At 41.2% G+C, this 15,103-nt stretch overlaps 1 protein-coding gene across 7 annotated transcripts in view; it reads right to left on the bottom strand.

Moving 5' to 3' along the window:
• ATRX (ATRX chromatin remodeler) overlaps nt 1–15,103 on the bottom strand; it is a 643,287-nt gene that overhangs the window by 273,367 nt on the left and 354,817 nt on the right. For all 7 annotated transcript variants that reach the window (XM_033946347.1, XM_033946348.1, XM_033946345.1 and 4 more), the window contains 2 exons: nt 14,034–14,211; nt 6,228–6,365 (listed from right to left, as the gene is read on the bottom strand). In XM_033946347.1, the coding sequence (XP_033802238.1) occupies nt 6,228–6,365; nt 14,034–14,211 (316 nt within the window). The remainder of the gene's footprint in view (nt 1–6,227; nt 6,366–14,033; nt 14,212–15,103) is intronic.

Consider the following 15,103-nt stretch of genomic DNA (forward strand, 5'->3'; position numbering starts at 1 on the left):
TTCAGGTTATTCTTCCCAATGTTCATCACTTTGCATTTGTCCACATTAATCTAGAAATGGATGCTTTCGAGGCTGGTTGACCTTTATGGGCAGCTCCCGCCAATACGAAAAGGTGATCTGATAATCAAAAATTATTTGTAACCTCTAGATTAGTGCTGCCTGATTCATGGATTCACTTCAGTGATTTGATTAAATTTGTTCTGCAAAAAAATTGGGCTCACCGATTCACTGAGTCTTGACATACCTCTGGGCTTCCTAAAGCAGCAACAGTAATGGCAGTAGCCAGCCAGCAGAGGTAGCACTCTAAAACAGGCTACTCATGGCTTGCCCCACCAGGGCCTTCCCTTTGTCACATCACTGATGAATCATTGATGATGCAGCAGAGGGAAGCCATGGTGGGGCAGGTCGCAAGCAGCCTGTTCAGAGCGCTGCCTCTGCCTGCCAGCCTCTGCTGCTGCTTTAGGAGACCCAAAAGTATGTCAAGTCTCATGGTTTTGGCGGGGGGGGGGGGGGGGGGGGGGGGGCGGTTGGTTGGGACATGCTGCACAGAAGGATAGGAGGGATGGAAGGCTTCTGTAAAGAAGGGTGGGGGGAAGGAATGGAAAGCTGCTGCTCAGGGGGATGGGAGGGAGGGATGGAAAGCTGCAGCATGGTGGGAGGAGAGGAGAAAGGAAGAATTGTTGGACATGGGGGTGAAAGAGATGAAGGGAGAAATGTAACAGAGGTAAAAAGGGGTGAAAGGGAGAAATCCTGCATATGGTAGAGGGGAGGGAGACATGCATAGAGAAGAAAGAGAAAAAAAAACGTTGAAAATAGGGTGGAGGCAGAGAGAGATATGGTGTATGGGGAGAGAGAAATGGGGAGTGTGTGGTGCAGTGGTTAGAGCTACAGCCTCAGCACCCAAGGTTGTGGGTTCAAACCCATGCTGCTCCTTGTGACCCTGGGCAAGTCACTTATCCCCCATTGCCCCAGGTACATTAGACAGAGTGTAGGCCCGCTGGGACAGATAGGGAAAAATGCTTGAGTGCCTGAATGTAAACCACTTGTCTATAAGTGGTATATAAATACTAAAATCAATCAATCAATGTTTCACATGATAATGGAGGGGAGAAGGGAAAGATGCTGCATGGAGGGGAATAGAGAGGTTTGACCTAGGGCGAGGGAAAGGGGGAGAGAAAGTAGACACTGGGAAAGAAACATAAATATTGGATATGGCAGTGGAAGGGAAGGTACAGAGATGGAAGATGGATGGTGAGAACAGAAAAATAAGAAAATGTCAAATGGGCAGGAGACCCTGGTGAGCATGTTAACAGAAGACAAACAGAAATCAGAACCTGGGACCAACATTATTTGAATAATAAAATGACCAGACAACAAAAGATAGAAAAAAATAATTTTATTTTCTATTTTGTGATTATATGTCATGTCAGATCTGAAATGTGTATCCTGCCAGAGCTGGTGTTAGACAGCGAGCATGAGCTAGGTCCTAACGGAGAAAGGAAAGACTTTTTTTATTTTGTTTACACCACAGTGCCAGCGTGGGCTTAGAGAGGGCAAAGTGAGGTGGGGGTGGGTGAAGAGGCTACAAAATAAACCTGGCAGAACATTTGAAGAAGAAAAAAACCCCACACCTGATCGGGTGGGAAAATCGAATTGAAAAATTGATTCAATAGGCCAAATTGAATCAAAAAAATTTTCCCTGAAAATCGGGCAGCACTACTCTAGATACCACAGTGAGTCTGTACACATCCAGCAAGTTCAACTCTTTCTGGATCCTGTCACTGAAGTTTATTTATACAATGAGGTCTACTATCTTCTCTGTCACTGCCCCTCTCTTTGGAATAGTATTCCAAATTATTTACGCAAAGAATCAATTCTTAATAACTTTAAGACAAAGCTAAAGACATTTCTCTTCCTTGATGCCTTTGAGACCTAACTATCCTTTTAGGGCAATTGAGTGCAAATACTATTGAGTTTAACGTTATTTATAGCAGCCCGAACTCTTGTTTTTTCCTTAAATGTTCCCTTTTACTTTGACTACTGTAGTTCTTGCCTTTTTACCTTTTGTTCCTGTTTGTCTTTGTTTTTAAAAGTCTTTAAAAATTATTGAAAGATACAGTTTGGTGACGTAATATCAGCTTAAACTTGTATTTTAGCTAAAGTTTGTTTTCTGTTTTTATGAATTTGTACACCGCCTGGAAGGCTGATTGGGTGGTATAAGAAATTTTAAATAAACTTGAAAGATGGGACTGTACACAAGACCACACCTGAATGCAAGTTTCTGAGGAAAGGATCTCTGCATGACAAAGCCTGAAGTTCTGACACTCATCGAGCGGAGAAAAATGCCACCAAAATCACTGTCAGAGAAGCTTACTCCAGGGCGCTCCCCACCGGAAAAGGCTGATGCCTCAGAGAATGGAAGTGTCAACATGTCTTTCATAAACCTGGCCACATCTGGATGTGTGGCTATGGTAATCTTATTTATCCTAGGCCTAAAACAGGAGCACAGCAATCTAAACTTTCAAGGAGCTAACTGCTAGGCCTTTTTCCAGACCTTCCTACAGGAAGGCGAGCACCACAGAGATCGGCACCAAGCTCAGGTCCTCACTCCTCTGAGTGCACCAAGCTTGGAAGCACCTCCAGGCTTCCATATATGCTACTATAGTTATCTTCTTCCTACATCTTAGAAGGATGGAAACCGCTCCATCCAAATAGCCTTTACGTGCTAGCGCCATGTGCTCAAAAGTCATGCCATAAGACCAAAAGCGTTCTGGATCCTGTGTGAGCAGCTGGCGATGATATGGAAATTTGAGACCCTGATCCCTTTGCAGAGGGATCAGGTCTACATACCACAGTAATCTCGACCAATCTGGTGCTACTAGAATCTAGCCCTTAGTGGGTCATACTCCTGCATAGAAGTCTGTCTCTCATGCGCTATAGAGGGTAGACGTAAAGAAGACCTGCCTTTGGCTATAATTGCACAAGGGCAGCCAGGCCCTTGCTTCTTGGCTCACATCTTTGACCAAAGAACCGAGCTGCCTTCCTGTTGGCTGCCTATGCCATCTGATCAAATGTTGGGTGCCTCCACTGATACACAATGCAGGTGAAAGCTTCAAACAGTGACCATTCCCCCAGAAACTAGGGTCTTCCAGCTGACAAAATACGCTTACACATCGTCTACTGCTGCCACATGTGCTGCCGAGAATGCCAAAAGACAGGTCTCTGCCTATCAAAACAGCATCTGGGCTTCCAAATATAGAGCGGCTCTCTTGGTGCCCACCCCCACCCCACCCCAATTTATCACAAGGTCATGGCACCACAATCGAGGAAGAGGCCAAATAAGAGGACATATATGGCTCATTTTGAAGATCAATATGTATACACATTGATTCAATATGAGAAGATCTTGCTATGGACTAGATTCTTAGATGACATCTTTTTTCTGTGGAAGGGTACGGAGAGTGGACTAAAAGAGTTTGTGGATTATTTAAATTCAAGGGATCCTCAAATCAAGTTTACATATTTATATCATCATCAAAAAATTGAATTTTTGGACCTTTTAGTGACCCGTACTCAGGAGAGTTTTTCCACTACCATCTATAGGAAACCAATGTCCTGGAACACCCTTTTGCATTTTTCCAGCCATCACCCAGTTAATTTAAAATTGAATTTACCCATTAGCCAATATTTTAGGATACGGAGAAATTGTTCAGAAATACATGAATTTAAACATCAGGCTAAGATTTTGGAGGAAAGATTCCTGATAAGAGGTTACCCGAGGGGGGCGTTAAAAAAAGCGTTCTTGAGATCTCGGTATGCTAACAGGGATTTATTGATTGAAGAAAGGGGAAATAAGGAGGAGGATGAGCGCCTCATATGTGTACTACCTTTCTCGGGGGCTACTAAATTGCTCATACAAATTATGAGGAAGCATTGGCATATATTGGGGTTACACACCAGGCTGAATGAGTTTCCTATGATAGCTTTTCAACGAGGTAGAACTATTGGGCAATTGTTAAACTTTAAGAAGTTCCATGACTATGTGGAAAACAAACAGGGTAGGCATCAGTCCTGTGGGAAATGCCAATGGTGTGAGAGCACCATAGAGGGTGACAAATGGGAGGTTCCGGGTAAACACATATGAATAGAATCCAGATCCATTACAGATTGCAATAGTAGGGGTGTGATTTATATAATCATATGTCCTTGTGAACTCTTATATGTAGGGAGGACTAACAGACTGGTGAAAGTTCGTTTAAATGAACACAAGTCACGCATAAAGAATAGAAGGAGTGAAGCTCCGATGGTTAAACATATGATAGAGCAGAACCATACTGTATCAGAACTAAGATGGAGAGTGATTGACAATGTTTGTGAGGGGAGAGTGGGTGGTAACATCGAGGCAGCTCTAAATGTAAAAGAACAACGTTGGATCCACCGGCTTAACACGGTGGACCCGATGGGTTTAAATATGGAAATTGAGTGGTCTATACTGTTCTGATTCTGTTTTGGCTTTGTGAGGTTTCCCTTTAAATTCAGACCCTTGTGTGATAGGGTTAGTAGGGTTGGGATGTTCCCCTTTAAATTCAGACTCTCTTGTGACAGGGCATTAGCAGAGAACGTCAGGGGGTTGGTCTCACGCAATAAGATCTTTAAATAGAGACTGTAGAGACGCCGCCGCCATCTTGCACATTAAATTTAGAGCGGGTTGGACGTTAGTGGTTACGGTGAGTAAAGGACATAAAGAAAAATTGTAATCTTATTTCACACTAGGATATTAATAGTATGGTACGATTTTATTGATATATCGTTTCATTTACAGCATGGATCCCTGACGAAGCGGAAGCGAAACATGTCGGGTCCTACCGCTGTATTATTTGATAAGATAAGTACATACTTAAGTAATACGATTAAAGCACAGAAAGTTAAAAAAAATTTTTATTAAATATATTAAAATTTGTTGGGACCAGTGAGGAGATTTACACCCAAGAGCTCCCCGTTTAGAATTTAACTAATAACGGTCGGAGGAGGGTGGTTCTGAGGCCCATTAATAATTGTTATGAACATCTGAAGTGAAAGCAGAATTAATGGAACTCTTAGAGATATATTCTTGGTGACGGATATTGAAGAGAGACAAGATTGAGTTTCAGTTCCAAGATTTAATACACAGCCATTATTAGGTGTTGTCAAGTTGTCCGCCAAGCATTTTTTCGCCCCTTGGATGTAGACAGCTTTGAGGAAGGTGCTGTGGCGGATTTCCCAGTCCCAAACCTTCAGAGCTTCTTGACAAAGGGAGGAAGATCCTGTTCCTCCCTGTTTGTTGACATCATACATGGCGACTTGGTTGTCCGTCCGAATGAGGACTACCTGATCTTGAAGAAGATGTTGAAAAGCTTTGAGAGCCTTGAAAATCACTCCGAGTTCCAACAGATTGATGTGACACTGACGATCCGTACTGGTCCAGTGGCCTTGAGTACGGAGACCATTGAGATGAGCGCCCCAAGCGTAGGTCGAGGAATCTGTTGTGAGGACCTTCTGATGAGGAGGCGTTTGAAACAGCAAGCCTCTGGAGAGATTGAAAGAGAGCATCCACCAACGGAGAGACTGTCTCAATGAAGGAGTGACTGCAATGTGTCGAGAAAGTGGGTCGCAAACTGCGTCCACTGAAATGCCAGGGTCCACTGAAGAATTCTGAGGTGAAATCTGGCAAAAGGAGTCACGTGGAGGCCATGTGATCCAGGAGTACCATCATATATCTCGCTGATATGGAGGAGTGGGAAGACACTGTATGACAGACAATAAATGAAAGTGAGCCTCTGGACTGGTTGAGTGAGACTAAAGGAAAGAAAATTAGCATCCTCACCAGACCAGTGCTAAACCTGTGGGATGTATAAAAGCAGACATGGTTGTTTGAACAGTCTTGAATATCTGGGATTATATTTGTTTCTGCTATTGCTATTTCTGTTTTATGCTATTGATTTTATGTCTGTGTGTTTATTTTGTTTATTAATGATATTATGTTTAAAGATTGTATACTGCCTAGCGCTTTTGGTAATTATAGGTGATTTATACATGAAAATCTAAGCCAAGAAACAAACTATCTTGAACAATCTTACCTAGTACTCTTGGTTTGATAGAGATAATCTCTCTTACAATTAAAAAAAAAATATTTGCCTATCCTATTCAAACTTCTAAAAAAATAAAACAATGAAAATTGCTCTACTTACACTCTATTAGATTATTTTGTAGTGGTGTTCCTGTTAGGATAATCCTCCTCCGTGTTCGTACTGAATTCATGGCCTTGGAAATAGCTGAAGCTTCATTTTTCAGTACATGTCCCTCATCACAAATTACAAAATCAGGGCCTAGAAGAAAATTGTATTTTCACATGTGCTAGCTTTCTGGGTATTAAACATCTATTTTCTGCATTAATCTTATACTTCATTTCCACAAAATATAAAACTACACAAGATTATTCTGCAACATCGGAGATTATTAACCACCACAAACATTTAGGGCTCCTTTTACTAAGGTGCGCTAGCGTTTTTAGCGCGCTGCTAATTAGTGCGCACTAACCCCTGTGCTACGTGTAAAAACTAACGCCAGCTCAATGGTGGCATTAGCATCTAGCACGCTCACTAAAACTGCTAGCGCAGCTTACTAAAAGGAGCCCTTAGTATATCTACAAGATCAACCCCCAAGTGTGAGAATGACTATAAAGCTCTCTGGTCCAATTTCTTTAAAATAGTGAACCTACTTTTACATTATTTAACAGAGAAATTAACAACAAAACTGTATATTCATGTGCTGAAATATGGCATCACTGTACAGTGTAATAAGAAGTCATGTACTTCCACTAATATATTCAGTGTTCTACTGTTTACAGTACAGCTTTGGAAGAAAGAACTTCATGCGTGATTGCATAGCAACTTTAGTTGGGTTTTTTTTTAAATTAAAATTAATTATTCATTGTGGAACTGATGAAATCTTCATGTATTAATTGCGTTTGTTTTAGATATTCTAGATGACTCAACAGTTGTTTACACTGAAATCGGTAAAGATCACTACATAAACGTTCAAAGAAAAAGCACAGTTACTTATCTGTAACAGGTGTTATCCGAGAACAGCAGCAGATATTCTCAAGTGTGGGTTACATCATCCACAGAGTCCGGTACGGACAGTACAAAAAGTGTACTGTCATTTTAGAACTCTTCAGAGTCTCAAGATTGCCTGCACCACACATACACCGATACCTTCCTTCCCTTCGGCTCACAGGACCATCAGTTCAGTTAAAAAAAGCTAAGAAGCCAACTAGGGGAGGTGGGAGGGTTGTGAGAATTTCTGCCCGATGTCCTAAATAAAGCACAGATACTTATCTTAACAGGTGTTATCCGGAGATAGCAGGCAGATATTCTCACATGTGGGTGACATCATCCACGGTGCCCAGTACGGACAGTATAAAAGTGTCACTTAAGCTTTAGAAAGCTTTAAGACTACCCGCACCAAAGCATGCACAAGTGCCTTCCCTTCGACATCGGCTTGCAAGATCATCAGTTCTATGTCCAAGTGAAGAAGCCAACCAGGGGAGGTGGGTAGGGTGTGAGAATATCTGCCTGCTATCCCCAGATTAACACTTATTACAGTAAGTAACTATGCTTTCTTGCAGGACAAGCAGGCAGCATATTCTCACATGTGGGACTCCCTAGCTTACAAAATGAAATGGAGGTGAGACTTAGCCTCTACATAAAAACACAAATATGTAGCTCTCTGCCAAATATTGTCCAATATTAGCAGGTGGAATAAGGGAAGGCAAGGAAATGAAAATAAAGCATGCAACCATCCTCAGAAAGAGGAAAGAGCAACAATGTAAGAGGAGCCACATGCAGGGAGGCTCTAAAGAAAGAGATGACCCAGAATGGCAGCCGAGTTTGAGTATAAGCGAGGGAGACACTCCAAGGACTCAAGGAGAAAAAAATAGAAAGGGGAACAGAAAGTGGCACAAATCTGTTTTTATCTCTGCCATCCATATGTGCAATTCCAAATTGGGAGCTCCATAATCTATGGAGGGAGAGTTAGTTGGTGGCAGTTGTTCAGTTTGTTGCTGAGCACTCACAGTCTCTTCCAACTGCATGGACATCATACTGCCTTGCCAGCGCTCCACCGGACATTGTTTAGCATAGGTGAAATCAGCCAAATTGATTGAGCACTATTTTAACATCAACGAACCGAAAGAGTTGTGCTAGCTATATCAAGTCTATCCTTTGCAGTGGTTTGCAGCTACAGCAGTCGATATAGAGCAGCAAATACGCTTACAGGGCCCATGGAGATCAGGATCAAGCTGCTGCCATGTCGGCTGACATCACTTCCTCCCGTCTTCTACAATTATTGAGTAATAATTTAGATTGTGTTTGGATACATTGTTGATATTTATTTGATGTGTGTAGATTTTTATGAATGCTATTTGTAACTCACCTAGGCTTTAGGCAAGAGATAAATTTTTAAAATAAATGAACAATGAATTAAGAGATAGGTTCCTATCTTGCTAATATCTTTTCTAATAGAAAAGCCTTCATCATCCTTCCCTCCGTACCAAGATCATGCCTCCCTCCCACGGGTGTTTACCTCCGCTGGCCAGCTGCTTCCTCCCAGTCACACTTCTCTTTGCAAAGCTGTGAACACCAGCTCCTACACGCAGCCCACAGTTAAAATGGAAGCTTTCCCTCTGACATGAGGGAAGGCTTCTGGGTCCACTGTAGCCCACTTGTACGAACTGCAGCTGCAGCTTTGCAAAGAGAAGTGCAGCTGAAGAAGGGAGCTGGCCAAAGGAGATAAACATTTGCGGGAGGGAGGCACAAATTTGGGATGCAGAACAGAGGGAAGGATGAGCACACTGGGACATGGAAGGGAGGAGGAGAGCCACATTGGGACAGGAAGGGAGGAAGAGGGGGCACATCGGCACAAGAAGGGAAAAGTAGGGTCGCACTGGGCACAGAAGGAAGGTACGGAGCACAAACTTCGGACAAAGGATGGAAGGAAGAAAAAAGGGAGGGAGCATGAATTTGGGACACAGAATGGAGGAAGGGAGGAGAGCATGAACTTGGGACCTAGGATAGAACAATGAAGCGAGTGAGGTATAGAGATGCTAATATGGGGAGGGAATAGAAAGGGAGAATTGTTGGGCCTGGGTGTCTGAGTGAGAGGGAAAGAGAGAGGGTGCACATGGGGAAATGAAGAAAGTGGTGAATTAGTGGGCATAGGGAGACAGAGAAATATTGGATATGGTGTGGGAGAGACACAAAGTACAGATGCATGGGGAAGAGAGATGAGGGAGAAATGTTGGATGAGGTGGTGGAGAGGAACAGTGGGATGGATGAAGAATAAAAGTAAATGTAAATCTCCAATTTTTTCATTCATTTATACTACAGAACTTTATTTTGAGAACTGTTTTTTTGTTTAATGTTTTTATAGATTGTGTATTGTACAGGATCCAAGTTACATGGAACCAACTCCCCCCACAAATCAGACTACAAAACTCTCTGACCTTTCGGAAAGCAGTAAAGACCCTCCTCTTCAACTGAAATTCTAACTGCAAACTAACCCTTGACCCCTTATATTCCCCCTCCTTTCTGCACTCTCCTATACTTAAGTTGCTGTATAGTCTTTGAACTGTCCAAAATGTTCTTAAGTTGCTGTATAGTCTTGTACTGTCCAAAATGTTTTCCATTGTGAATGTTGGCTTGTAACCCGTTCTGTGCTACTGGGAGAACGGGATAGAAATTGAAATAAATAAATTCAACTTAAGAACGGTTTAAAAATCGGAATGCATTTTACTATTTGCTCTTTTGCTTCTTGATACAATCATCTCTTTAACATCTGTTGAGAACTTTCATTTGCAGAGTATCTAGAGAAGGAATGAGTTCCTCCACATGAAGAAAACTGTGCTATAAAGAAAGAGACTTAACAAGTGCCTGATTTCTGGAATGCCTGTACATGGCTGAGTCCTGCGGCCTATCCAAGATTGGCTCAACACACCTTGGCTTTTCTTTGTTTGCCAGCACTAAAAGACTGATTGCCTGATTTATTATTGCCACCGTGACTGTCGGCCTGCAATGAAATTCAAGAGACTGGACTTTACAAGTTTTGGTTTGATTTGTTTTTTGGGTTTTTTACTTTTGCAAATGTGGACTTGTTGATTTGCATTTTAGCCTCTTTATGGACTTATGCAATAAGAACATAAGAATTTGCCTCCGCTGGGTCAGACCAAAGGTCCATCGCGCCCAGCAGTCCGCACCCACGGTGGCCCATCAGGTCCATGACCTGTCAGGTTATCATGATTTAGCCCTATAGCCCCCTTGTTTTTATCTATACTCTTTCCATGCTGATATCTACACCTATCTGTATGCCTTGCCTGATTGCATCTTTTAGGTGCCACAGGGAAAAAAAAGAAACTTGTTATGCATTTTCATCCTATTTGCACCATTCTAAGCCTGAAATACTGTAGCTTGCAGTTGAAAAGTTTTGTTAATTTATTCCCCTAGAGGGGTAGCTGCCTAACTGGATACAGCCATTAATTGTCAAATGTATAACCAATGTAAGAATTTTTCAGATATTTCTATGCTTAATGTTTTTGTTTATTTTCTCTTGCTTTTATGTGTTATTGTTATGCATATTTTGTTTTATATTATTTATTCTGATATCATGAGTTCTATTGAACCTGGTGTCATATTAGATTAGAGGTGGTAGCGACAGTTGTCTTCCTAATTTTACTAAGCTTGATTCCTGAGTAATGGCCCTCCTCCTCCTTTCCTCCTCCTGGATGTGGACGACTTCGTGGATGCAGCAACAGACCTTGTCTTTACCCTGAAATAGAGGGATGAAGCCTCTATCAGGCTTCAAGAGGGGAATTTTCCTTACAGCCAATGGAAAGCAGAATCCAAACAGAGGGGAATGTCAGAGGAGAATTAGGAGAATCCAGATAAGACCTGCATGAAAATGTAGGCAGAGAGACCCTTGAGACCTGAGGGAGAATCTGGACTAAGACTTGCATATATTGTAGGCGAAGACCCCTGAGAACCCCAAATAGTTATATTTCTAAGAGAGACATTGTGCATATGAATTCAAACTTCTAAGCAATCATTTTCCTCTCTGCTAGTAAGAGAGAGATTCACATTTGCTCCAGAAACCAGCAGTCAGATCTCCTGACTGTGACATTACTGTTTTGGGACTTTTCAGAACAGCACAATACATGATAAGAAGTCCTCCTAAGAAATACTAGTGAAGAACAGTGTAATTCAGGAAGATGGGGGCTTGCTCTCTGAAGTTATTAGCCTTAGTACTGGGAATGCATTTGTCAGGGAAATATAGAACGGTCAGTTTTGGCACCAGATGACATCACGTTTCAGTATGGCTCCATGATAAGTGTATACACCATATAGCCAATAAAAATGATGAATGTGATGTAATCTATAACTAGGAGGTTCCCTAGGCTACTATAAATACTATACCGATGGTATAACAGAGAGAGAGAGTGAGGAGTCAGACCCAAAAGAACATCAGATTGCTATTTCGTATGTATGTTATCCTTATAGCCAATATGCTGTACTTTGCTATTTCATGCGAGTTGCCTTTTGCTTATTGCTAATAAACCTATCTTATTGTAACTGTCACTGTCACGAGGTCTTTATTATGGGCCAATCTTATCATTACGCTGTCCTTACTGGGCTTCCAGGGTTCTGCTCTCTCCTGATTTTCTTGCTATCTCTCCCATCATACCTTCAGTGCATGCAACAATGGTTCCTCCTCCATAGCCTTCCCCACTATTGATTGGTGTACCTCAAGGCTCTGTCCTGGAACCACTCCTTTCCCAATCTACACTTGCTCATTTGGAGCGCTGATCTCCTCCTGTTGCTTCTAGTATCACCTCTATGCTGATGACCCCCAGATCTACGTCTCCGCACCAGATACCTCTACTGAAACCCAGACCAGAGTCTCTGCCTGTCTATCCGCCATTGCCACCTGGATGTCTCACTGCCATCTGAAACTGAATATGGTTAAAATGGAGCTACTCATCTTCCCACCTAAACTCACCTTCCCACTTCCCCAGTTCTCTGTCTGTGGAGAACACTCTCATACTCCCAGTTTTGTCTGCTCGTAATCTCAGGGTCATCTTTGACTCCCCTCTCGCCTTCACTGCCTAAATACAACTTATCACTAAAACCTACCGCTTTTTCCTCTATATTATTACCAAAACCCAACACTTCTTCTCCAAGCACACTACCAAAACCCTTATCCATGCCCTCATCACCTAGACTACTGCAACTCGCTACTCTCAGGCCTTTTCACTTAGTTATCTTGCTCCCCCCTCCAATCCATCCAGAATTCAGCTGCCATGACTCATATTCCGTGAGAACCGCTATGCTCACATTACCCCTCTCAAAGTTACTTCATTGGCTTCCTATCCGTTTCTGAATACAATTCAAACTCCTCTTACCGACCTACAAATGCGCTCACTCAGCAGCCCATCACTATCTCTCATCACTTATCTTCCCCCCCCCCCCCAAACTCTGCTCAGCTGGTAAGTTCCTCCTATCTATGTCCTTCTCTTCCTCTGCCAACTCCAGACTCCATCCCTTCTACCTTACTGCGCCGTATCCTTGGAACAAGTTGCCTGAATCCCTATGGCGGGTTCAGTCTCTGGCAATGTTCAAGGCCCAGTTTAAAGTCCACATCTTCGAGACTGCTTTCAACTCCTAACTACTCCTCTCACCTTGGGTTCTGCATTCTTAACCCTATGTGTCATGTCTGTCTGTCCAACTTAGATTGTAAGCTCTTCTGAGAAGGGACCGTCTATTAATAGTAGTAGTAGACCCCATAGCATAAATTCCTAAGAGAGACACTGGGTCTAGTTCCCAGAGTAAATAATCTCCAGGATTGGTGCTTCCATTAAACGAGCTAGATGGTCATCTAGAGCTCCAAGATTTAGGGTCAACAAATTAACAAGCAGCCCAGGCAAGAACTGAAATCCCTTTCCTAATCAGTAGCCAACAGAACAGGAATGAACAGGCAAACCAGCAGCTAAACAAGAAAGTAATGCAGCCTGCATTATGGGTTTGCTCAGATTTCCTTTGTCTAATATTATATTTTGTTTAAAGATTAGAAACCATTCAGTGTGACACATATACAATAATAGGGGAAACCTGGAAGAGGGATAGTTTTTTCACATCAGCAAATAAAGGCAATAAATGGGATAAGTAAAACACTTCAGTCACCCAATCAAAACCTTCCCTCTGCGACAGCAAGCGTTCTCCTAGGGAAGTTTCAGACTAAATTTCTCTCGCCCTTTGACCAGTAAGGGTCTCTGTGGCAAGTACCTTCTGTTCCCCAAGCTTTCACTCATCTCTTCTATGGTGTACCTAAATCAATTAACTGATTGAAACAGGGAACTTTTAGAAGCCAAAAATTCCTCACAAATGGATAGTTTTAGTACATGAACAATAAACTATTTTCCCAAATATATGCATAGGAATGCAAGTCAACACCATAAGTAGTACAAGATAATCCCAACAAACTAATGGAGAAATGCTGAAATTAGCACTTAATCATCTTGAAGCAAAAGGATGATAAAAGAAAAACTGCAAACACAATACATATAATCATAATTCTTAAATACTCGTACTTTTTTTTTTTTTTACATTTCTAGAAGAAAATTTCAAAGCTAAATATCACAAGAATTGAGCTCATAACTTTTTTCAAAACAAGTTGTTTGCAACCTGCCCCAGATCTCAATGCTATCTCCTGCTCTAATTATTTAGTCTATTAAAGAATTGTTTTCTAAACTGTTTTCATTATTTACATTGATGATGTTAAGCTATATACTACTCTACCCCTAGACTATTAAGAAGAAAACTGAATTGCTCTTTGGGAAAAGTAAAAGAAAATAATTATATTTTGAAAGTGTCTCTCTCTGATTAATGAGTGGAACCTATCCCCTTTGGGGGAAAAAGATCTCTCTTCATTAGCAATGAAAATCTTACCTGGATCAACTAGTGTTTTGTAGTATATATCTTTTAGCTTTTTGCTCTTCACATTTTTGCCTTGTGCAAGATTACGATACATCTCATAACCTATGATCAAAATCCCTCCATCTTCCTGCCACTTTTGCATCATAAAACCTCTCTCCTGAGGCCGTTTCACTGTAGCAAGCTCAGCCACCTATTTAAAGATCAAAACATTAACAATACATTTTTAAATTATTTTATTTTTTTTATATATTCTTTATTAAAATATTAAAAAATATTTAAAAAACTTTAAAATCCTACATTCATAATAATCATATACATTAATGTAATAACAATAAAAAATAACATCATTCTCTCCCCCCCAAACCTCCCTCCCCCATATCCCCTACCCTCGAAGCCAGGAGGTAACACAACTATTAAGCATCCGAACCAACATGTTCTAGTCTAATATAACAAATTCTTCCCAAGTTTTACTGTATTTTTTGCTCCATAAGACGCACCCTTATTCCCACCCATTTTTTTGGGGGAAAAAAGAATGTCTTATGGAGCGAAAAATACAGTACCTTTATACTAATCTTAAAAAGGCTCAGTTCATTTGTACACTATGAAGTATATGGTTAAGTGTAAAATCTTTTTTTTTCCTTTTTTAGAATGTGCTTCCCAAACCTGATCCATTGACTCTATAGTTAGGCAGATTTTCAAGATATTCATTATATTGCCTGCTTCTCAAAGTAGACAGTTTCTCTCATATACTGTATATTAACTGTGAAGATCCTGAATAAATCCAATTTTTTTGTCTAAAGTGGTAAACCAAGGCAGGCTTAGGGATGCTCTGCTTTAGAAATAAGCGAGGCCCACACGAAAAACAATGAAACTTTTGTGCAAGTACACTAAACCCTGGAATACTATTTAAAAATATAGCAATTATAGTTTCCTAAAATTAGTTACATTAAGTGAAAATGCAATACCTACTATAAATTTTTAAGCAGCATAGGCGCATTAAGACAGTGCCAAAATTTTGACACCAAATAGCTTAAATAAGCTTAACTAGTACACACCGATTTGTAATCTATTCTTTTAGGAAT

Source organism: Geotrypetes seraphini, chromosome 5 (assembly GCF_902459505.1).
Source record: "Geotrypetes seraphini chromosome 5, aGeoSer1.1, whole genome shotgun sequence".
In the NCBI taxonomy this organism is placed as follows: Eukaryota; Metazoa; Chordata; class Amphibia; order Gymnophiona; family Dermophiidae; genus Geotrypetes; species Geotrypetes seraphini.